The sequence below is a fragment of the Electrophorus electricus genome, chromosome 5 (assembly GCF_041902795.1).
Source record: "Electrophorus electricus isolate QZ-2024a chromosome 5, ASM4190279v1, whole genome shotgun sequence".
In the NCBI taxonomy this organism is placed as follows: domain Eukaryota; kingdom Metazoa; phylum Chordata; class Actinopteri; order Gymnotiformes; family Gymnotidae; genus Electrophorus; species Electrophorus electricus.
This window is the reverse complement of record NC_137501.1, coordinates 23235655-23258026: the sequence shown is the minus strand read 5'-3', so window position 1 is coordinate 23258026 and position 22372 is coordinate 23235655. Positions and strand designations below refer to the sequence as shown.

Below are 22372 nucleotides of genomic sequence, written 5' to 3'. Positions count from 1 at the left end.
AATTTGGTTCAGTGGGCTGGCCCAAATGTTTCTATATAATAGAATGTCCAGAAACTGACCTGTTTTTTTCAGAGATTTTGGTTCTCGTTTCTTTAGTTCAGCATTCAAAGGTGAGGTGGGCACTGGGGAAGAACTGAACAGAGGAAGCACACACACATAAAAACAATTACACAATTTGAGAAACATTGCATTTTCCACAGAGGCAGCTGAACACTCTCTTTTCAGCACAATGAAAAGATTCATTTCACAATGACTATCTCATCAAGATAGTGTCTAAAACTGGAAGAGTGGAACCAATTTGGGGTTGCATTTTCCATCAAGGGGGAACTGCAAACAACATATGGCTCATGTGTAGGGCCAAATTGGGAGTTGTGTAGTGGCCCAAATGGAACTTCTGCTGCTGTTTCCTAGTGCAGTGTCAAAACCTTACAGAAGTGATCTAGTGCAGATTACTGAAGATTACGTACTCTATGATTTGTCAAAATATCAGATGGGAACACACCACCACACAGTTTAGTCATTTCTGTGCTCTAATACATGTGATTCTAATCATGCAGAGATTGATAAATAACTTATGAAGTGAATCAGTTGTTAAACTGAGGCTACTGGTAATTTTATAATGATAGCACATCCAGTCATAATTAAATGATGAAATGAGGTAGCATCATTGTTAAGTCTTGTGATCAGTGGGATCAAAGGGTCTTTTCATCATCGTCATGTATGCACTCTACAAAACATTTCCAAAAACTTTTAACAAGAGTACTCCTAAATCTTTTAACTAATTGGTAATAGTCATTAAATATTAGTCAGAATTTCTAATAAATATTGATAAGCATATTGTAGAGCTGCTCTGTAGAAGGTTACCTGGGAAACACAGACAGGCTCTCCTCCCAAGAAAATGCTTTCTCCGTAAGGAAGCAGAGGCTATTCAGTCCAGCAACAGTAACATCCAGCAGTGCCACCTTGGCCTCAAACAAAGAGGTCACCAAACACCACATCTACTTAAATAAAAGTGTGAGAGAGAGAGAGAGAGAGAGAGAGAGAGAGAGAGAGAGAGAATAGGCCACATATAGTGTTATGCTTTGCAGTTACATGGAAATGCCTTCTTCACTCACTCAGAATATAGCAGGAGAGAAAACCTGCTTTTGCTTCAGGATAGGAAGGAGGCCTGTAAAAACATCTCAAATTATTTGATTCCTAAGAAACCCTAATCTTCTAAATGCAGACTTTCATACATACAGGTACTAAATATGTATCATGTTCTCAGAATGAGATACAATACCGTTACAGATTCCAAGGCTTTAATATAGTTTTTTCTCCTAATGGAGCAAGGAGGAAAGCCTGAAACTGTCATAGCTTTGGAAAACAGACAAAATGCCTTTGCAATTTAAAGACATTTTGAGGTAAGAGAATAATAACAGACCTCATATATGATGTATGCAGGAATAATCTGTGTAAATTATATATTTTCACATCAATACAGGTTTTTTCCCCAAATTAAGGAAGATGCCTACCTGACGATCCCTATGAAAAGCTTGCAAGATATCGGGTTATTAGAGGTTATTATTAGTCGACTGACTGGACTGGGCTTTATGTGAAAGCAAAAAGGTTTGTTGCAGGATTTGACATCCCATCTTGTGTATAATTACATTTCTCACCTGTTATAAACACTAAGAAGATGTAGTTCCATTTACATAATTGTATGTGCATATCAAAAACGCATTCTGTTTACACTTGTATTAAATGTGGTCAAGATGCATCACTGATCACCTCCTAATCTGGATTGAGTGATCTGATCATAATCCAATCATAATATATTCTCTTGGTGTTTACACCTGCTTTTTCATTCAGCCAGATAATATCCAAAAGGTCTCCAATCACCAAAAATGCATGTTAATGCATGGTATATACAGCGTCTCTGTTGAAAAAACACATTATACTACTTACTTTGTTATTGTGCCCTTGGGAGGTTGCCCATGACCCAACCATCAAGATGCTCAAACCAGGTATCTCTTTTGGGGGAAAAAATGATACATTTCTTACAGAGATACTATGTAATTTTTATTTAGATCAACAAAAAATAATATTGCAAGGATAGTGTACAAGCTCACTGAATGATATCCTTTCTGAACAGGAACACACAAAGGTGTGAAGTTGCATAGCAATTCTTCTTTTATACACAAATACAATATGAAGAATCAGTCAGAGCATGTCCACTGTGGCAGCAACTTTTTCAATTGATCATCTGATGTTACATATTACATTGACAGCATTTAGCAGGCATTTTTGTCCAGAGTGATTTATATATTTATCAATATGACAGTACTGACAGTTTCTTCTGAATAAAGAAACCTTAAGAATATTAGGTAGGCTAAGAAACGAATCCATTTTGTCTGATATCTGTATATTGCAACCATTTTAGAACTTAGGTGTTGTATGCGTATAGCATAAAGTTTTTGAAAGCATGGGTACAATCAAGACCAACATACTGAGCTTCTTTCAACAGATCTCCATTAATCTGCCTTCGAATTTAACTTAAAGCTATAGCAGAGTTCTTGTACATTTTAGGCCTTATAAGTTAAGTCTCCCTGGAAAATAAAATCTTTAACATTATCTTTGTATTACAGTCTTCCTCTAAGAAATCGTTAGGCATTCCCTTGTTGCTCTTATAGTCCGATTTTATACTCAATCATGCACACTGTGAGAATTAAAATGTAAAGTGAAGCACAGAGGGCAGAGGTTTACAACGCATCTCTCCCTGGGTGTTCAACGGGGGAAATTAGTACATTTACATTCCAAATTGTTGTTCTTACCACAAGTTTATGGCCCATGTTTCCTTCACAAAAAACTGTGCATGTGAACACATATGTGCCCACATATGTACGTGTATACACACACACACACACACACACACACACACACACACACACACACTTAAGCGTTTGAAGACATCTGCTCACAGTTATACAGAAAATACCTCTGAAATGAAGGCTCACAAGAAGCTCTGAAGTAGCCAGATCAAGCAAATACAGCCCATCCAAACTCCCTATCCATATTTCGCTATTTCTGGGAAAGAAAGTAAAAACATCCTAAGCCAGAACTTCACTGCATCAAATTAATTTATAATACTGTACACATCTCAATCTATAATGTAAACCCAAGTAGTCTAAATGACCATAGAAATACTTATAAAACACCAAGGACTCTGCTTTTTAAGTATGCATTTTCAGCTCTCTTGCAGTTTAAACCACACAGCACATGATGAAATTAAGGCTCATTGATGTTTTGCTTTTAAATCTGTGGATAATGTCAGGCATTCTCTCAACATTTAATGACTGGCTTTTTAAGAGGGAACCAGGGGTTTCTTGAGAACTCTTTCCTGGGCCAAGCAACAATGCTGAACTAAGGATAAGACTGACAAGACAGGATTCTCTGTCATATGCTGGTAGATCAGAGAGAGTATGTCATAACTAGCATCTCTGTCTCCAAGGTTTCCCTGTTTCGTGTCACTGTTTCATTTTCTCCATTGCTGTTCCAGCCCTTGTTTTGGTTTTCACTGTTTAATTTAAATCACCTGTTCCTTGTTAGTTCTTATTTCTACTTGTGTTAGATGTATACTTGTGTATACTTTATGTTTGTGCAGTCTTGCTGTTGGTCATTGTGAATCTGTGCAATGCTTGTGTTTGCTGGTTATTATTGTTAGTGCAAGCCTGTTAGTTTCATCCACCGCTCGTGTAAGTTGTGTTCCTTACTGTAACCTTTTTCCCCCTCTTCTGTTAACGTGTGCTTTTTTACTTTTGTTTGCCACGTTTTCCCCAACTCTCTGTGTTGGCTGATTGACCCTGGACTGTGACTATGACTCTGATTATGGATTTGCCACTAATAAATCTTGCTTTTTTGGAACTCTTTACCAAACTCAGGTTTGGTAAGATGTTGCTTTTCAGCAAAAGGTTGCTGGAGTGCAGTACCTCTGCTGCATGCTAGAGGGATCCAACTGAGGTGACTGGGCCCAGATGCTCAGGACTGGCTTTGCTGTCTCCCCTTCACCTCGTTGGCCATCACAGAGAAGTCCTAAAAAGAGAGCAGCTTAATTAGAGTTCTTTCACTGAAAGCAGATGCCTCTTCTGGCAAAAAAAAGGCATCAGAACATCAGAAAGTAACTGGGTGAAGCTTTTGGATGCAAAGCCAGAGGCAATATCTTAGCAGCTGGAGGTGTTATTAAAGCTTGTTGCAAAATGAAACTTCTTGGTGTTTTCTGACCTGCCGGCTTAGTCTGTTGCTGATTACTGCTCTTCACACTTTTCTGATGCCTCTGCTCAAGCTTCTGGAGATCAAGCTTCATCACCATGTGGCATTTGTGATCTTCAGGAAGAGTGTAACACCAAACCTTGAAGCAGGTGATTTTTAACAATGAAGATTAATAGATTTATAGGTGTTGAATTAGGCAGTATATTGGCAGCTGTAAGCAAAGAAGTGTTCCTGAATTTAACTGACCTGTCCATCAGCAGATCCTGTGACAAACTGTCTGTGCTTATCCATGAAGTACAGACTGAGCAATGGACAACCTGTGTGACAGTATTCTTTTGCATCAAAACTGCTTAGTATTATGAACACAACTGCACCAATATAAGTCTGACTCTTTCAGATTATGAATTACATTACACAGAGCGCACACACACAAATCTTAGACCACCCATTTATCAGGCCAGTAAGTGCTTGGCTGCTTGCTATTCCTTTTCTCTGCCAGGTGAGCCCACACAGCCTCAGTTATAATGAAGTATAAGGATGTGCTCTTCCTAACCGTAATTGCTTCATCTGTGCATTTTAAATGTGTTTCACTTTGTTTGTAGCAGTTATGTTCAAATATTTTTTCAAGTCAAACCTTCTAGCCATTTCAAAAGATATCAAAAACCATTTGGATCTCAAAACATTCTTGCTACATTTTATACTGTAAAGATTGATCTGTTTTAAGGTTTTATTGCATCATTTTTATGTATGTGTTACATTGTGTTTTAAATGTAAACTAACACTTACTGCCCAATTGTGTAGGAGGATTACATAAGCATCTATACCTGAGAGGACAGAAGACTGGTAAAGAATCTCCTCTGTATTCACATCCCAAATCTTGTATAAAAGCAGTCACATAAAACAAAGAGTTAAGTACATCTCCAGGTGATTTTCACTGAATGATGCAAACAAGCAATATAAATAACTAATTGCCTGCATTTTGAAGGCAAGGATACCAAATGACAACTGCCTCGTTTTGAGGACTCTAATTACCTTGAATGTCCGATCCTCTGAGACAGAGATGAGCTGGCTGGGCTCCCATGGACAAAAGCCTGAAGCAGTTACAGGACCCAAGTGACCATTCAACACTGCCAGTACTTCTTGTCTCTATAAGAAACATATTAGAGAAATCAAAACTCTGGCAAATACCTATCAAGACTCTGGGTGAAAGATTATACTGTGACTTGAAAACTAACATATCCTGATCATACCATGGTTCTGAATAGCCCGCATTCAATTACAAGCGGTTTTTGTGTTAGTGCTGAGTGTGCACATATTAACTTGTTAACCAAATAAAATTTCAGTGGGTTTTTGTAGTTGTTTGTAGTGCAGGCATAATCATAAATCTTAAATATGATGTATGTGTGGGTCAGTAAGCTTGCTCCTATTCATACCTTTGCATTTACCACAATCACTCTGGAGCCTGAGCACACAGCCACTCTCTTATTCAGGGTACACAATGACAAATGAACAGCCTTGCCCAGCATAGTGCCAACAACCACACCTGTAGCAATTATACCTGGAAAAAACAAACAGGAATACCATTGAGCAAATGTGGACCAGAACACCACTTAAATTACAATGTATGACAGAACGCAAAAGTATTTATTACCTTCCCTCACTTGTCTGTAGCAGCATTCAACATCCCACACGATCACATAGTCCTCTGAGGCAGAGCAGAGGAGAAGTGGAGTTCTCTTTTCCCCAAACACTAAGGCGGAGACACTACTATGGTGACCAGTGAGATGTAGGGGTCGCTGAGAAAAACGTTAAAATCAGAGAGCGTCTCAATATATTAACCTCTGTCCACGCTTCACAGAACACCTTTATCGTGTAGCTAACTGTCAAGACTACACTACAATATAAAACAAGTAATATTTTGGTTCAACAACGTACTTCGGTGCTGGTGGTCCTGTAGACTTCTAGATTCTTGCCCTGTCTTGGGAAAGCGTAGTGTGAGCTACAGCAGGCGAGTTGCAGATGGGTCATTGGCTGCTCGGAGTCCAGAGAGAATTTTTCGACAATGCATTTCATACCTGTGCCACATATGCGTGCCATCTAAACAGTACTCTAATATTAATTCACTACCTGCTGTAATTCGCTTATTGAGATTAGCACACTGTTATCAGAAAACCCCCAGCTATTTCTTTTCTTTTTTAATACAAATCTGTAGTAAAAAACGTTTACTAGATTGCTAGCTAGCTAGCTAGCTAACTAACTAACTAACTCGCTAGCTAGCTTCCAGTCACACGTTAGCTACGGTTGCGTAGGAACGAAACAACAACGAAAAGTGGGAAGGAACTTTTCTGGGAAATTCGCACCATTGTTTAACGCTCTTTGAAATCACATTGTCAAAGGCGTATGAGAGCCGATTATTATTACTTTTCAAAAACGTACAGCCACATTTATGGTGGTTTAATAATAACAAAACAAAATGATAAAAGTCAGAAAACTACGTTCAATTGATGAACTGTTAACATCTTAAATCTACAAATAAAACATTCTTATTAATATGGTGAATTCTGGTAATCTAGGACAACAATCTAATATCCACTGTGTTTATTTCACGCAGAAATAAAATCTAGTCAACAAGACTTATACTATAGGTTTAGCATAGATGTCATGCAGTTGAAATCACATGACTTTATGCAACTGATGTCAGATGTCAGAAAGGGGGCGTTGAATGACTAACACTGACATAGGTTTTATAGGATTAATGTTAAGGATATAACAATGTCATAAATAAGACAGTTTCTAATTGTTATCAAATTATGTTTGCGATCTACTCAAGCAACAAAATATGTCATAAAGTTTTTAAAACGTGGTTGTTTTTTTTTCCCCACAATGTTTGACAATGTGGGACAGTATGCATTGGCTAATTTGGGACAGTCATTTAAGTTCTATGAAAAAAGGGGGAGTTTAAATGTAGGGACATCCTCAAGTTGCATACATACTTATTCAATCACATCATATAATTTTCTATAATCCTGCATGGTTTGAGTATAAAATGTAAAAGTAAAGAAATTTAGGATAAATCTGCAAAAGATGTAAAATACATTTGTGAGTAAGACAACAGATAAGTAGGCAAGCCCTGAAGCTAGCAGTAGGATACAGGCTGAGAAGCAGGCAAGACAAGCTCAGAAAGACATGGCACAGTATCTTGCAGAGGCTATTACAAACCACTGAGGATGAGATTTAGGATATAGTCTGCAATTGTCAGACAGGAGTTCATGATACAAATACAGTCTGTCCCTAAACAAGCTAGCTAGTTTGTTATCTGAAAAATTTATTGACCCAGCTAACCATTATGTAATCATTTAGCTCTCCAGCCATATTAACCTGCCAAACAGCCCACAAGAGTAAAGTAATTTAGGCTTTTATAAGACTAATACAAGTGTCCCAGATTACAAAATGATTGGTCCCAGATTGTCAAATCCAGGCAGAAAATGGCAAGAAAGAAATGGTTTTTTTGAGACAACGTACACAAATAGGTGTGGCATATCTCCTCAGAGTACAATATATATATTTTTCTGGTATAGGTAGAAAATATCTTAGGGATTACAGAAATGCATATTGTCTTGATCTATTGTGCTAGACAGATAGAAGAATAAGTCACAGAATCCAAAATTGCAAAAACTGTCAAAGATTACCCAATTTCACCATATGTGTGCAATATCTTCATATTGGTATTGCTTTTCCCATTAATTACAGATACTTTTCATTTTTTAAATATAAATGATAGATGACTTCCTTTTGAAGATTATTATCATTTATTGAGTTTCATAAGTTGAATAACTAAAGTGGATAGCATATGCATTGTGCTGTCCACTTTAGTTATTGTAGTGTAAAGGTCTGTCTAGTTTTTAAAACTGGGACAATCAGAGAGCTGCAATTTTGGTCCTAAAGCTTTTCACTCTGACATCTTTGAAGTGTTTTGGCACTTAGAGTTGATGAGAAGTCTTAATAATCTTATCTGTGTCATTGTTTTCTGTTTAGTACAAGCCCTCAGTGTATCAGACACTGGCTTTCACGGTTTTGATGCTTTTGCAACTGACACTAAGTTTCTTTAAGGATTTGTTTAAGGATTTTTATACAACACAGTGAATATTAAAATTTTCAGAGTCAGTCATTTCCAAAATTCAAAGAGAATGATAATTCATGCCATTTTACTGCATCTGGAAAAGCAGCAGTAATTTCCATAACTTCCATTTAAATCTTATTGTAGATACTATTTAGGTCCAAGATTATGAATGATGTAAGCACTGTAAAACAACTGACAAGTGGTACAACCACTATCTATTTAATCTTCCCTAAAAATATTATAACATCAAAATGTGATATTAATTCTTTCATTCATAACAATAATAGCATATTTAATAACATGCACATAGATCTGTCAAAAGCCTTAAAAGTCCATTAGCTGTCAGTCTACCACTGGTCACTTGTAGAAGCAATCTCTTACAGTGCAGCAGGACTTGTACAACTTGGCATAAAAACCCCTGCTAAATTCAAGACTACATCTAATACTAAGCAGTCTTCAATACATCCACCATGTTTAAAATGCCTTAAACTGTTCGGTGAAATGAACTACAAAAGCAACAGTGGCATCTTGTGGCTTTTCTCTCTTTTGCTACACCTGGACAATAGGCACATTTCAGGAGCACAGATCAAACAGCTGAGGTAAACATAACTGCAGCAGATTGTTCTAGTCTTACACCTCAACATGCATGCGAGTACTTACCAAAATAAGTGCAATTACCATCAATATCATTCATTGTGTGTGTTACAAATAGGTTGTGGTTGACACGATGAGTTTAAGGTCACTGTATGCTTGTCTCTGTATGCTTGGTATTCACAGAGCTTGCTTGTTATTCGTGTTCATTTGTTTGGAGTGGAATGCTTTTTGTGAGACAAGTAATGCTTAACTCATGTTTCAATATGAGATGTTTATTTAAACAGGAAACAAAAAGGAGGCTCACCAAGCAAGCTGCAAAATATGCAGGAAAGACAAGCTCAGAAAGATATGGCACAGTATATTGCAGAGGCTACTACAAACCACTGAGGATGGAGACCTGCAGGAATAAACAGGGAAAACAAAACAAGAACGTGTTCACACAAACTAATAAGTTGATGACTGCGATCAGGAATTGTAATTAGTATGTACAGATGTGGGTGGTTGGCTGGGTGCTGACTGTGACATGACACTACAGCTGATAATTCCTTTTTAATGTTGATTTGGTCACACTGATAAGAAATGAAAATGGTAACGATAATGTACTTTTGGTATTTCAGTGAAGATGCTGCAAAGGATTTGATCACTTACCCATCTTTAAAATCCTTAAAATGTTCTATGAGTATCTTGCATTGAGGAGAGTTACTGTTGACTGTGCTTCACACATATTTCCTTTTTTTGGTTAACTTGACAAGTGTGAACATTTAAGGGCATTCATATCTTTGTTCTCATTTTATTCTCTCTCAGACATTCATGACTGTAAAAGCAGTTCCAAGTATGACTCAGAATATGAGCTTCATTAGCGCTTTTTGTAACTTTGTAACTTGTAACTGTAATCTCCCTCTCTACAAACACTTTTTGAAAATAGACACATTCTGCCAGCTGATGCTATAGATCTAATAGAAATACATTTGTGCCCCTAGAAAGGAGACCCCTTCTCCAAATTGCAGTTGACTTCTTGCATCACTGAATCTAAAAATAATAAATATTGACTGGGATGATATGACCCTATGGCCCTCAGTAAGCACAGCCTGGCCCTCTCTAACTGACAGGAGGACACAAAAATAACATCAGAGCCATTCAGAATCTTAGGAGGTGTGCCATCTCTTTTGGCACAAGACTGTCAACTTATGTGCATGCCTGAAAATGGGTTGTATTGCAGTCCTCCCTTACATCAGTGCATTTGAGGGTGGGGTCGATGAGCAGGACTTGCGCTAGAGAGCATTGGGCTCATTGCAGGAAATCCTATATCCCGCCAAGGTTAAGTAGCACTTGGGGGTGGAATAGGTTATCTTAATGACAACAAGGGAGACAAATGATGAAAAAGATCCAGTGTTCTGTGTCACAGACAGATTAGTCTAACAAGTCATGGTTGACTTAATTGCCTGCAATACTACAGGACTATGAGAGAGAGAGAGAGAGAGAGAGAGAGAGAGAGAGAGAGAGAGAGAGAGAGAGAGAGAGAGAGAGAGAGAGAGAGTTTTACTGCTGGATTGGTAGTAGTTGCATGACATTCATCAAACAAAAAATCAAGGTCTATGTTATGGTCTGGTAAATACAGATTATCTTTAAGATGGCTGAGACTCTACTTACCATGTGATATCAGAAAGCAACACATAAAATCTTTTAACACCTATCAATACACACATGCATAAACGTGTAACATTGACTTGTCAATTATAACTAAACATCTCACATGATTTATACCACATATTTAGATACTCACCAGCCACTGTATTAAAAAACACATACCTTGTAGGCAAACAGACCTAATTATTAGGTCGTCCAGCACTAACGCTAGCTTTCCAAGACTTCCAAGCCACTGACCCAGGTTGCACCTCTGGCAAAAAAAACCAAAACAAAACAAAAAAACAAACAAAAAAAACCCTAACCTGAGATTTTCAGTTAGCTGTCTAGCTAGAGTCCCTCCGTTTAAAATGTGCATGCGACCTGTTTACCAGCTTTCCCCATTTACAGATCTACGCCAGAAAACTAGATATATGGTATATGTAAGTGCCACTACAATCCTCGAAAGTGCACCTTTATGTCATCATTAATATGAAAACAGCCGACCTGTATCAATGAGTCCCGATTGGAGATTTATGAACACATTAATACGCCCCCTACCTTCATCGACCAATAAAGAGTCAGGATATTTAGCTCAACTCAACCAGTCAGGTTTGCAGTCTCGTTGATGGAACGGTAGCCGAGTTAGGACAAACTAGCCTCTCCGGATAATGTACTAACTTGTCTGCAAACGGGTGAACTGGTCCGCGCTTTGTTCTTCAGAGACAGACGTTCTCAAAACGCCTTTCCCTGTTTTAATATGATACTCTGATTTTGTTTTAAAGTATATGGTTAAAACATCTTGAGATATTTTCTCAGATTCTTAGTCTTTGCGCACACAGCTTTGGTCAGACTACTTATCTTTGTGCTAGCGGTTTTTTTTTGCTTTTGTTCCCCACTATTATTGGGTTTCTTCCCCCACCGATCAGATTTTTATTTGACCAAGATAGGCGGCTCGGGTACCAAGATGTCGAACCGAATGGTGTGCAGAGAAGCAAGTCACGCCGGCAGCTGGTACACCGCCTCAGGTAGAACCGGGGATAAGGGGTGCTCATGGGCCGAGGTCCTGGGAACTAGCTTGGTGGCTGTCTAGCTTGTTAGCTGCCCTCGAACAGCGGGGATAAGTGTGATCAGCTGTGAATTTTTAAATACCTCGCTCAGCACAGGCCGTGTTTTTTCAGTTTGGTCTTTATTATTAGATATGCAAGTAGCCTTAATTACATTGGCTAACTTTTAAGGCTTAATGCTTGCTTACTATGTTGAACGGAGTGCCTTCTTTACTGACTGGATAACTTGGCTATAATTACTAGCTAGCATATATATCTTAAGTAAGTTTAGAAAGAAAGACGCTCGCTAGGCTCGAAATGTAGTTGGACAGATTAGCTATCCCCAGCTAGCTAGGTTAACTGTTTGGCTGTTTAAGGTTTTAGCTCGCTAACTTGGACATTGGTGAATGTTTCGCCTTATAGTGATTTTGTGTCACATAAAAGTGTAACTCAGCTGATTGCTTTAATGTTGCTGGCATAGCTAGCTAAGCAGTAACCTAACGCTATGTATTTTTCAGTTAGCCGTCTAGCGTGTGTTGGCGTGTGCTAACATGGGTATAAAAACGTCTTGGCAAGTAGATGTTTTCCATTACAAAGAAGTTAGCCAGAATGCTACATGTCACTTTTTTTATCCTTGTAGTCCATTGGTAGTTTACGAAAAAACACAGCAACCTGACTGTTTTGCTGGATAGCTGTTATATGTCAACACAGCTGATTTTGCTAACGTTACCTGTGCTGGTAACGCATCATTCAAGTAAGTCTAGCCCCAGCTTGGAGCAACTGGCTAGCCGTGCTGTTTCGACTCCAGCAGTTAACAGCTTAGTCAGCACATTTTGAAGCTGGGTAAGTTAGTCATGGGTGTCATCTCACTAAACACAGAATGTGTGACAATGTTTGCTGAATGTGAGTCTCTGTCGATTTAAGACTGTCCTTACCATGCTGGTATTTGTCCACATTTTGCCTTGGGAGATATAGCTCCGAATAGCTGCTGAGTTCTCCGGTAAAGCAGGAGAGCTATAAATGTATTTCAAGAAATCGTCTTATGTTTTACTCTCGCCTGTGTGTTGCCCTCAAATGAGTAGGCACCCACCCATGTAGACCATGATGACTCACTTTCTTTGCCTTTTGTCTTTTCACCTTGCTGGTGTCCTATCTAAAAGGAGAGTTAATGTTTCCTTTCATGTAGCAAATATGGAAAGAAGTCTTGGGTAGCTTGCTCGTTATACAAGTGTTTGATAGCTAAAATTGTCTTTCCATCTCTGGGCTGAGACAAGGGTCAGGATCATATTGTATAAGAATGATCAGTCATTCTGTATAGAGTTGAAACTTTGCTGTTTGACAGAACAGTGAAATTTGTAAACTATTGGACAGTGGCAGTTTTTCATTCCACCAGTACTCCGGTACTTTGGATTTGACGTGACAGTTGCTGCAAATTTTCAGATATAATTGAAGGATATTTACAACTATTTGGTAAACCATATTAATCTATTTAACATAATCACTGTGCTTTGGGTTACTGTAAGTAATTGTACACTTTGTAAAATGCTGAAAAACAACTTTACTCTGAAGAATTTTGTTGTCGACTAGTGGGCCAGTGCTGCTTTGGCTGTGATAAACTGATGTGTGTGGGGTTTTTTTTTTTTTTTTTTAAATAATTTAAAAAAATATTTTGTATAACTAAATTAAATTACAGTGCCAGTGTATGTTTGACCACTGCATTCTCATATGATGTGGTAAAAAAAAAGGTTTAACCTTTTTGTTATTCATTTTCCTTGCGGGAAAATAATAGGTTTGAAAATGTTCCATTTGCCTAATTAAAGTGCATTTATGTTCTTGCTTGTGACTGAGCAAATAGTCCTCCTTTTAGTTTGTAAGTAAAAAGAGAAACTAATACAACAAAAGCAATGTTGCCTGTTTCAGGTGTTTCCAGTTTCATTTGATCTTAAGACAGTATATTTAGAAAATACTTGCATAAATTTGTCCAGGTACTACAATAATGACTGCAAAACTACAACAGACTAATTGTTATTCATGTCTGTAAAGGCAGCAAGCTGTACAAAGTCAGTAATATTGAGGTGGTGGTTTTGAGATCTGTCTGTCTCTGTCTTTGTCTTTGACAGAGCACTCTCAAGGTGCTGATATTTGTCTCATGTTAGATACTTTCAGTGTAATATGATCTTTTCTGGGGGAAACCTTTTTTTTTTTTTTTTTTTTTTTTTTTTTTTTTTAAATTCAGTAATCAAGAACATGAGCTGCTGAAGTTGACAAGGAGGGTTTAATGGTAATCATGACGATGGTACTAGGGATTATCCAAATGACAGTTTATTGTGCAAGAACATGTTTGAGCATACATACAATATGACAAATTAAATGAGAATGTGTAGTAAACACCACACTATTTTTACTTAATCTGATTTTAGTACTTTGGTTTTGAGTCTTTTTTATTTATAAAATATAGGACAAATTGTCCTGAAATTAGCATTTCAGATGAAGACTGAGGTTTTTTTTTTTTTTTCACCTGTAACTTGTCTTTTAAAAAGCTAAATAATGGTTCATAAAAACTGACAAGCACAGATTAAGTATTTAACCAAGTAGGCATACCCAGTGATGGAGGCTATCTTAAAATGACATTGTTTGATATTGTGTGAACATGTGATTTCAGTAAGTCACTGTGTGTAAGTATTTTTATATATATAAATTATAGATGAGTGGGTTCCCTCCCCCCCCCCCCCCTTTCTTTCCCTGTTACATTCGCTTTAGGATCTCAGCTGAATGCACAGCTGGAGGGCTGGTTATCCCAAGCAGATTCTACAGTAGGACCTGCCAGAGCCATTATAGCACCGTATGTGACTATAAAAAATGTCATGAATTATAAATGAAATAATTAAATTAATTTAGGTATTTTTTTTTTGCTGCAACCAAGCTTGCTGTTACAAAATTGGGATTTTTTTTACAAAATAAACTTGGTGAATATCTGAATGCAGTGAAGAGTAATAGTTTAATTTGTTGATTTTATATAGCTGTAATTGAGCTAACTCTGAAAGTTGGTGACTTTTTAGCCTTTGCTATCTCTGAAACTCTTTTGCAGACATGCTGGTTATACCTATTGTGGTGCTTGTGCAGCCCATGCCTACAAGCAGGTGGACCCCTCTATTACGTGAGTTTTGATCACCTAACAAGTGAATATTATGTTGAAGCTGTCTATAGAGGGAGATCTTAACAATATTGCTCTTGTTGGGTAGCCGACGGGTGTTCATCCTTGGGCCCTCGCACCATGTGCCCCTCTCTCGATGTGCTCTCTCGACTGCTGAAGTCTACAGAACGCCACTGTACGACCTGAGGATTGACCAGAAAGGTAATGCTCTGATGGCTTGCTTACGACCAAATCTTTCTCTTTGCTTAGTGTTCGATTTATTAACAAAATGGTGTTAAAGTAGCAATGGCCAGCTTGGAAGGAATTATTTTGTCGCTTTTGTGGCTATTTTACACTTGCAAGATTTTCAGAAAATGTTATGATATTATATTAAGGTTTAAACTTTATTGCTGATATGAGATGTGCTCCAAGAAAAAATACTCCAAAATGCAATGGAAGTATTAATGATGGTGTCTCCATTCTCAGTTTATGCTGATCTATGGAAAACGGGAATGTTTGAGAGAATGACTTTGCAAACAGATGAGGATGAGCACAGCATTGAGATGCACCTGCCTTACACTGCCAAAGCCATGGAAAGGTAAGGGTCCCACAGCTGCCCATAGTAATCAGACAGCTTCTATCCCAGACAGCTTTTGTAGTCCACATAGCTAAATCATATAGGGCAAACATTAGGTTCTTGAAAGAAGTAATGTTTAATAGTTTGCTGTTAATCTATTACATGTAATACCATTATGAAATGTGATGCTTAGCATTTAATTTCAGCATCTAAAGCTTAGCATCACAGTTTCCATCTTAAAGGCTCTAAAAAGCTTCTTGATTAGTGCACTGTCAATCTGTTCTTACAGAGCTTGATAAACATCACTGATGTTTGGCTGAGTCACAGTTTTTGAACTTCGGTGGGGGGACGGGGACGTGTGGATGTGTTGTATGAAGAACCGTATGGTTAGCTTGGACACTAATACATTTTTCCCTCAATCCTAGCTATAAAGACGAATTCAGCATTGTTCCAGTGCTAGTGGGAGCTCTAAGTGAATCTAAAGAACAGGAGTACGGCAAGTTGCTTAGCAAATACCTGGCCGATCCTTCCAATCTCTTTATCATTTCATCAGACTTCTGCCACTGGGGTGGGTGCTTTTTACACACACACACACACACTTACACTTTAAACCAGAGGTGTCTAATGACACTAATTAGCATTAAACCTTGTCTAATAACACCAACCAAATTAAGTATGAGGAGCCAAAATGTACGAAGACTGTCCAACCTGGACAAATGCTAGTTTACTATCAGTATGGTCCAGTCACAGAAAAAACTCACATAGACTTTCCTTGAGGAAAAACTTGAAATGTCTGAGATGGTCAAGTTATTTGTTAGTCAAGTTGTTATTCGTTCTATTTAACAAAAGCTCCATGTATTCAGCATGTAATGTTCACTCACACAATCAATACTAGTAGATTTACATTTATGACATTTAGCTGACAATTTTTATCCAGAAAGAGAGAATTCAGGAAACATGCATGAGGGCGTCCTGGAATATCAGCACTCCACTGCTCTCAGTCAACGAACTTGAGTGACAATAGAGAGGTGAAGTGACATAACATCCTGGTTTACAATAACTCTCAATGCTCATGGACCCCAGATCTACACCTTTACCTAAGATGGGAAGTAGCAGCGTAGAGCTTTATAGGAAAAGGCTCTGCCCCCCTGCGGTAGATTTTCTTATTCTTGGTACTAGTAAATAGCCGGAAGCTTTTGAACTAAGCAGACGTGGAGGATTGTAATGCACTAGGAGTTCTCTAAGGTACTGTGGGGCAAGACTGTTTGGTGGTTTGTAGGTCATTAACAAATTTCTGCACTTTCTGCCAAACCTTTATTGTTTTTAAAGTGCAGTTGAAATTTGTTCTTAGCCTGACACCTAATTAATTATATGTGAAGATTTATTATAATTATTTTAAGTTATGCCTAGTTTCATTTTATGTCTTGAATGTGATTGGCATGCAGTTTTTCATCTTACCATTCTCTTCAAATACAGTGAATTGCTGTGGAAGTCCCAAAGAACACAGCATGAACTCTAGAAATATAAGAACTGAATTAAAATGATGCAATTAAAATGGACACTGTCATTTTGAGTTGATTTTCAGACAATGGAGAAGGTTCCTATAAACAAAAAGATGCAGACTGTAAAACTTTAGATTCTCCTATTGGGGCAATACATAAGAACTTGTGTTTACAAATGTTTGCACAGATGAAAGTATGGAGCTTTTCAATATTCATGCTTTTCAGTTCTATTTTGTATTTTTCCAGGTCAACGCTTCCGCTATACGTACTATGATGAAAATCAAGGCGAGATATATAGATCTATTGAACATCTCGACAAGATGGTAAGATGACTTTTACATTTCACACACAAGAGTAACACACTAGAAGTCTGTAAAACAGCTGATATCAGAGGTTGATTAGATTTTAATTCTTAATGCGTTCTTTTGTAAAAGATGAGCTTGACCAGAAGGTAATGACAGCAAGGTTACTACATGATTTGGGGAAGTGAGTGCAGTGCAGTGAGGCCTGTCTGCAGGCAGTGATGGAATGCAACAGAATGCAGGAACTGGTCATGGAGATCAGGTGATTTGGCCCGGGGAGGGGGGGCAGGCAATGGCAGGGATATGTCACTTGGATACAGTGTTATATTTCCAAGATAGATGCTAGTCACAGCATGGCTTGTCATGATGTCCAAAGTTAAAATAACTCTGGTGCCACCCTGGCCATTGCAGATGAAAACAGAGACTACAAGGAGCTTTAGCTTCTCTATTATTGTACCTTCCATATGTGTAACCATTAGGTATTTTTTTAACTTTAATTTTGTGTGGTTTTTTTTATTGCCAAGTTAAGAATACATGTTAAAATGCCTGTAATGGGCAAGGTTGGATAGCAGAACATAGTGGCTTTTTAATGGTACAGCTTAGTTTAACAGCATATTTGGTTATTCATCATATTCACATTAGTTTGTGGTGTACAGGAGGCTGCAATCATCATAAAACATTTCCAAATATGCATCAAGATCAGCCATTACTTATTATAAAAGAAACCAGCAACAAATCCCAAAACTCTTCACTGTATTGTTGGCAGGCTGACCAGGTCTCAGGGAGTGATCTGGGAGTGTTCTGATCAATCCCAGGCATTCAGATTGCCAAATGTACTGTCATTTGTCAACTTTATGCAGTCTATAACCATGTTACAAATGAACAACTTCAGCCACTCAGCACATTGCAGATCATATTGTAATAGAAGAATGAAGCAGTATAATTACAAATGGCAGTTTTCCTAACCATTGCAAAAAGTAGCTTTTTTGTTTCTTTGTTTTTTTGAATATTTTAGCTGTAACAAAATCATGACTGTCATTTTGTTCTTTCATCCTCTGCTCTAGGGTATGGGAATTATAGAACAGCTGGACCCTGTCTCCTTTAGTAACTACTTGAAGAAATATCATAATACTATTTGTGGTCGTCACCCCATTGGTGTTCTATTAAATGTAAGCTTTTTTCATTACTAATGCTATTATCATCAGAGGTGTGAAAGTAATATTTAAACCATTTTCAACTAAGTACAGGCCTGGAGTCAAACTTCGATTCGAACCTTGAATGAGAGGCAGTATGTAGTATACTGTGCCTAATATTGTAGAGATCATAAGCGGACTCCATAGAAGTTCCTTTAACTTAATGTTTTTGCTGGGATTGCATCATTTTGTCTAGGTCTGCAATAAGACTGCACAATCTTAACTGTTAGCACTATATTGGCCTTGGCAAACCTGCTATCACACAGAGCTGCCAAATGCAAATAAGTCATTAAACAAATCACAAAATACAATTTGTGTTCTGTAAGCACCTAGACCAGTCTCACATTTAAGATGTTTTCTGTGAGTGTTTTGATGAGTCATGGCATTTATAATTAACATGTAAATACTTTTGCTTAAAATTGCAACTGTCTCATCAGCAGTGTGTTTTAATATATTGCAAAACATTGTTTGCAACATGTGGCAATATAATTGTTCAGCTTTAGTTGGTGATGCCTATGGTATTGCTAATTTGCCCCATACCATTGACTCTGCTTACATTTCTCATAGTTCTTGAACCCTCAAAGTTCATATCCATTACTCTTTGTGGATTTCTCCCATTAACTACATGTCATACCTCTTTTCAGGCTGTGGCAGAGCTGAAGAAGAATGGGCTAGACATGAACTTTTCTTTTCTCAACTATGCTCAGTCCAGTCAGTGCAGAAACTGGTCTGACAGCTCAGTGAGTTATGCTGCTGGAGCGCTCGTCTTTCATTGAGATGAATTCACCCAGAAGGCCCTTTCATGGCTCCTTTGATGTCCTGGAACCTCCCCACTATTCTAGACACCCCCCCCTTACCTCTCAATCTCAGCCCCTTGCCTTTTCTAGAGGAAGGACCTTATACTTATTGAGATGAGTTAGTTACTAACCCCACCTTCCACTCTCGCATTCCCTCTCTTTATACTCACTGTCTCACAAGTGAGACCTCTTGGTTGATGCTGTAGTGTGAAGTTCAGTTGCAGTGTGTGCTGCTGCAGAGTGGAAATGTTTTTGGTTTTTCTTTTGGGATGGCCCACAGTTTTGTGTAGGGTGGAGAAATCTGCTTTTGGCCCTACAAGGACTTCAGGTGTCCGTTGATCTCTTGTGTAACCTTTTTAGCAAGAAATTGATTCAGTTCAAGTAAAAAAGTATGTCCATATTTACATTGCACTCTTTGCAGATCTGTGCACATGTAACCTACCTTAAACAAGACATATATCTATACTAGCGGTACAGAAATGAAGAGGAAACAAAATGTGACAGACTGATACTTGCCAAGTCTGTGTATGCCCTGAGAATAGCAGTGATGGGTAGCTACTGCCATCATTGTTCATATACCTGTTTGTTTTCAACCAAGGGCTACGCAATATTAAGTCCTCTAACCCTCCGCTGTACAATATAAACCAAAAAATCCTGGTTTTATTTATTTTTTAATTTTTACTTTCTTCCAAGTTTTTTTTCTCTCTCTTACGTTTCCCTTTCTAATATTTAGTCACTTTTGTTATTTACAAGCAGATTGATTTCCCAGCACCTTTTTTGCTGGTCAAAACAATGTCCAAATTTATAAAGAAGCTCTGAGAGAGGGTTTTGCCCCAGTATTGAATTCATTTTACTTTTTGAGGCCATAGTAACTGATTGTTGTTATGCACAGAGGGGGGGGGGGGGGGGAACTGTTTTTAGATCAGTCTTTCTCTGCTTGCTGGGAGGCAAAGTTTTTCTAGTTTGCTGCAGTGACTTTATGTTGGACTAGCTCTTGTGCTCCCTGTTAATGAGGAAACCTTTCACAGGCAGGTTTCAGTAATGGCACTTCTTGTCAGCTAGTATTGCTCTTTTTTTGATAAGGCCCCTTTCTCACACTTCCCAATGAGCACAATGCAGCAAGACACCTTAACCTCAATGCATCTGAGCACCAACTGAAGGAAAAATGTCAACCCCAAGCATTCAGCCTTCCCTATTAAGGGTTGACTGCTTCAGACATGATCGTCGAATGGAAACCAGTCAATGCTGGTTATACCCTGCAGATGTGCCTTGGGTCTATGTCGCATCTTTTGTGTGGAGGCGTTCTTTTCTCCTGCCCCATACTTTGTACCCAGTCAGTCCCATTGTCTAACCCTGAGGTAAAAGGACCTGCCTCAGTCCATCATCATGGATATTCACTGCAGAGCCCACTCTTTAAAGTTTCTGGAAGGATCTGGCTGCCTCGCCAATTTGTTGTCAGAGTCCGCACAATATTTATTCTGAAGAATATTACTCTTTGCTGTGTACTGGTAGATTAGTTACAATTTTATTTCATTACCTTTTTATTGTTACAGTTTAACACAGTTCACACATTGTCATAGCCTATGTGGAGGATTAACTGAAGCACTCCTGAGTGGAGTTATTTTTGAATCTCAGGTTACATTGAAGCATTAAAGAGTGCTTGCCAGAAATGTTGAAAGAGTCATGACTGATGTTGCAAAAAAGAGGGAAAGGTAAAATTACCTTTTTTTTTCTCTCTCTCTCTCTTTCATTCGGTCTTGCCATTGCTTCTTTTTCAGCCACTAATTTGCAATAAATATAAGTATAAAGGGGACATTGTGTCAGCTGGAAAATTTTCTTGCATTCTGTCCTATACAAGTGTACAAAAAACATGTACACTAGGTAGGTTGTATTCTGGATGTACTATATGGGCTGTTATCAATAGATGGGGGATTTTATTTCTGTGATATTTCTAGCATATCTCAGGTCCTGTGATTGGTAGAATGGCTCTGAATCAGAAGAGCATCCTCAGTATTCCAGAGGGGATATCTCATAAATTAACTCTTGCATTTGATATGGTACAACACAGAAGACCTGATATCTGGTTTACAGTGTCATTGAACATTTTTCTTCATACAGTAGTATCAGAAATCGTATCGATTCAGAATTGACTGATTTCATTTAAATATTGACTCAAAAAAAGATAGGAGAGTGAAAGTTTGAAAGGATCCTGCAGCAGTTTTTAAGAAAACATACCAATTTAATGTAAATCAAAATTCATATCTTTAAGCAAACCCATTGAATATGACCTAACCGGTTGAATCTGAAAGTTTTACTTATGGCCGGTAGAGCGAGCAGTACAATTTATAATCTTCAATAGACGAATCCCCCTACAGTTTTTATTTCATGAGGTTGAAGCTTTCTTTCTAAAGTAAGGGGAGCCTTTGACTAAATCTGCTTAACAATTGAGTAATGTCTAACTGTATTCAGTAACTAGTGTACATTTGTTTAAGTGTTCTTTTGTTTTGAAAGTTTTAGATCAGTTTTGTAATGTAATTATGGTTCACTATGCTTCACATGTAGGATGGTATAAAGTCACAGCCGAGAATAAGGTATTATAAGAGATGTAGAAAATGCAGCAAAGTAAACAGCATGAATGAGAGAGAAAGCAAGTGCAGTATTTTCCTCTGTTCAAAATGGATTGCAGCACTTTGTTTCAACATAAAGAAGAAACCCAGCCAGAGTTACATATTCAGGCTAGCCGTCAGTTCTTTTCGCACAAATGTCATAAATAAAACAGAATTGCAAAGCTACAACACTTCCTGATGCTGATATCAAATGGTAGACCGGGGAGGTAGAAAAGATGCTCATCTAATGAAGAAATTAAATCAACATGACTCAACCAGTTTCGGTGCAAACTAAATATTTGTGTTCCAGATATTTTCTTCTGTAATTGCTGACCTAAATGTTTCTTGGGAGGTCACACAAAGAAATGAAATTAGCTAAACTAAATCATCCTACACAGACACATGGCTGGAGTGCCAAAGAGGTGGAGTGGCTGATAGGTTGTTGTGGTTGTCCAAGTCTCTGGAACAAGTTAAACATAACTTGAGCTTGCTTACAATCACTTATCACCAATCAAAACGTGACGCCAACTACTGAGTGAATGGAAATGTCTACAAATAAAACGGGGTTCTGTATCTGTAAGTTGTGTAAGTTGTCAGCAGCTTCAAATGCAGAACATAAATGAACATCAAA

The 22372-nt window shown here is 38.0% G+C and overlaps 2 protein-coding genes across 8 annotated transcripts in view; one reads left to right on the top strand and one right to left on the bottom strand.

Moving 5' to 3' along the window:
• The window catches only part of wdr27 (WD repeat domain 27), a 63916-nt gene extending 57380 nt beyond the window's left edge, over positions 1–6536 (bottom strand). For 5 of the 6 annotated variants that reach the window (XM_081714437.1, XM_027014232.3, XM_027014233.3 and 2 more), the window contains exons 1-12: positions 6184–6536; positions 5900–6044; positions 5682–5806; positions 5281–5394; positions 5073–5124; positions 4495–4565; positions 4261–4387; positions 3969–4071; positions 2978–3066; positions 1948–2012; positions 865–998; positions 60–133 (exon numbers count right to left, since the gene is read on the bottom strand). In XM_081714437.1, the coding sequence (XP_081570563.1) occupies positions 60–133; positions 865–998; positions 1948–2012; positions 2978–3066; positions 3969–4071; positions 4261–4387; positions 4495–4565; positions 5073–5124; positions 5281–5394; positions 5682–5806; positions 5900–6044; positions 6184–6345 (1261 nt within the window). In that variant the 5' untranslated portion in view covers positions 6346–6536. The remainder of the gene's footprint in view (positions 1–59; positions 134–864; positions 999–1947; positions 2013–2977; positions 3067–3968; positions 4072–4260; positions 4388–4494; positions 4566–5072; positions 5125–5280; positions 5395–5681; positions 5807–5899; positions 6045–6183) is intronic. The other variant, XM_081714438.1, reaches the window with a different exon arrangement.
• A 4667-nt stretch (positions 6537–11203) lies between these two features.
• On the top strand, positions 11204–20948 carry memo1 (mediator of cell motility 1). Of its 2 annotated transcripts, none has more exons than XM_027014238.3 (9): positions 11204–11613; positions 14392–14473; positions 14720–14788; positions 14874–14986; positions 15251–15362; positions 15767–15837; positions 17090–17166; positions 18210–18314; positions 18983–20948. In XM_027014238.3, the coding sequence occupies exons 1-9, from the start codon at positions 11553–11555 to the stop codon at positions 19112–19114; spliced, it is 822 nt and encodes a 273-aa protein (XP_026870039.1). In that variant the 5' UTR covers positions 11204–11552; the 3' UTR covers positions 19115–20948. The 2 variants fall into 2 exon arrangements, with proteins under 2 accessions (XP_026870039.1, XP_026870038.1); XM_027014237.3 differs by having other exon boundaries at positions 15767–15909.
• Positions 20949–22372: the final 1424 nt, after the last annotated feature.

Coding starts and splice junctions, on each gene's coding strand:
- memo1 (XM_027014237.3), top strand. CDS start 11,553: ATGTCGAACCGAATGGTGTGCAGAGAAGCAAGTCACGCCGGCAGCTGG. Junction 11,614..14,391: donor CAGCTGGTACACCGCCTCAG/GTAGAACCGGGG, acceptor CATTCGCTTTAG/GATCTCAGCTGAATGCACAG. Junction 17,167..18,209: donor TTGAACATCTCGACAAGATG/GTAAGATGACTT, acceptor CCTCTGCTCTAG/GGTATGGGAATTATAGAACA.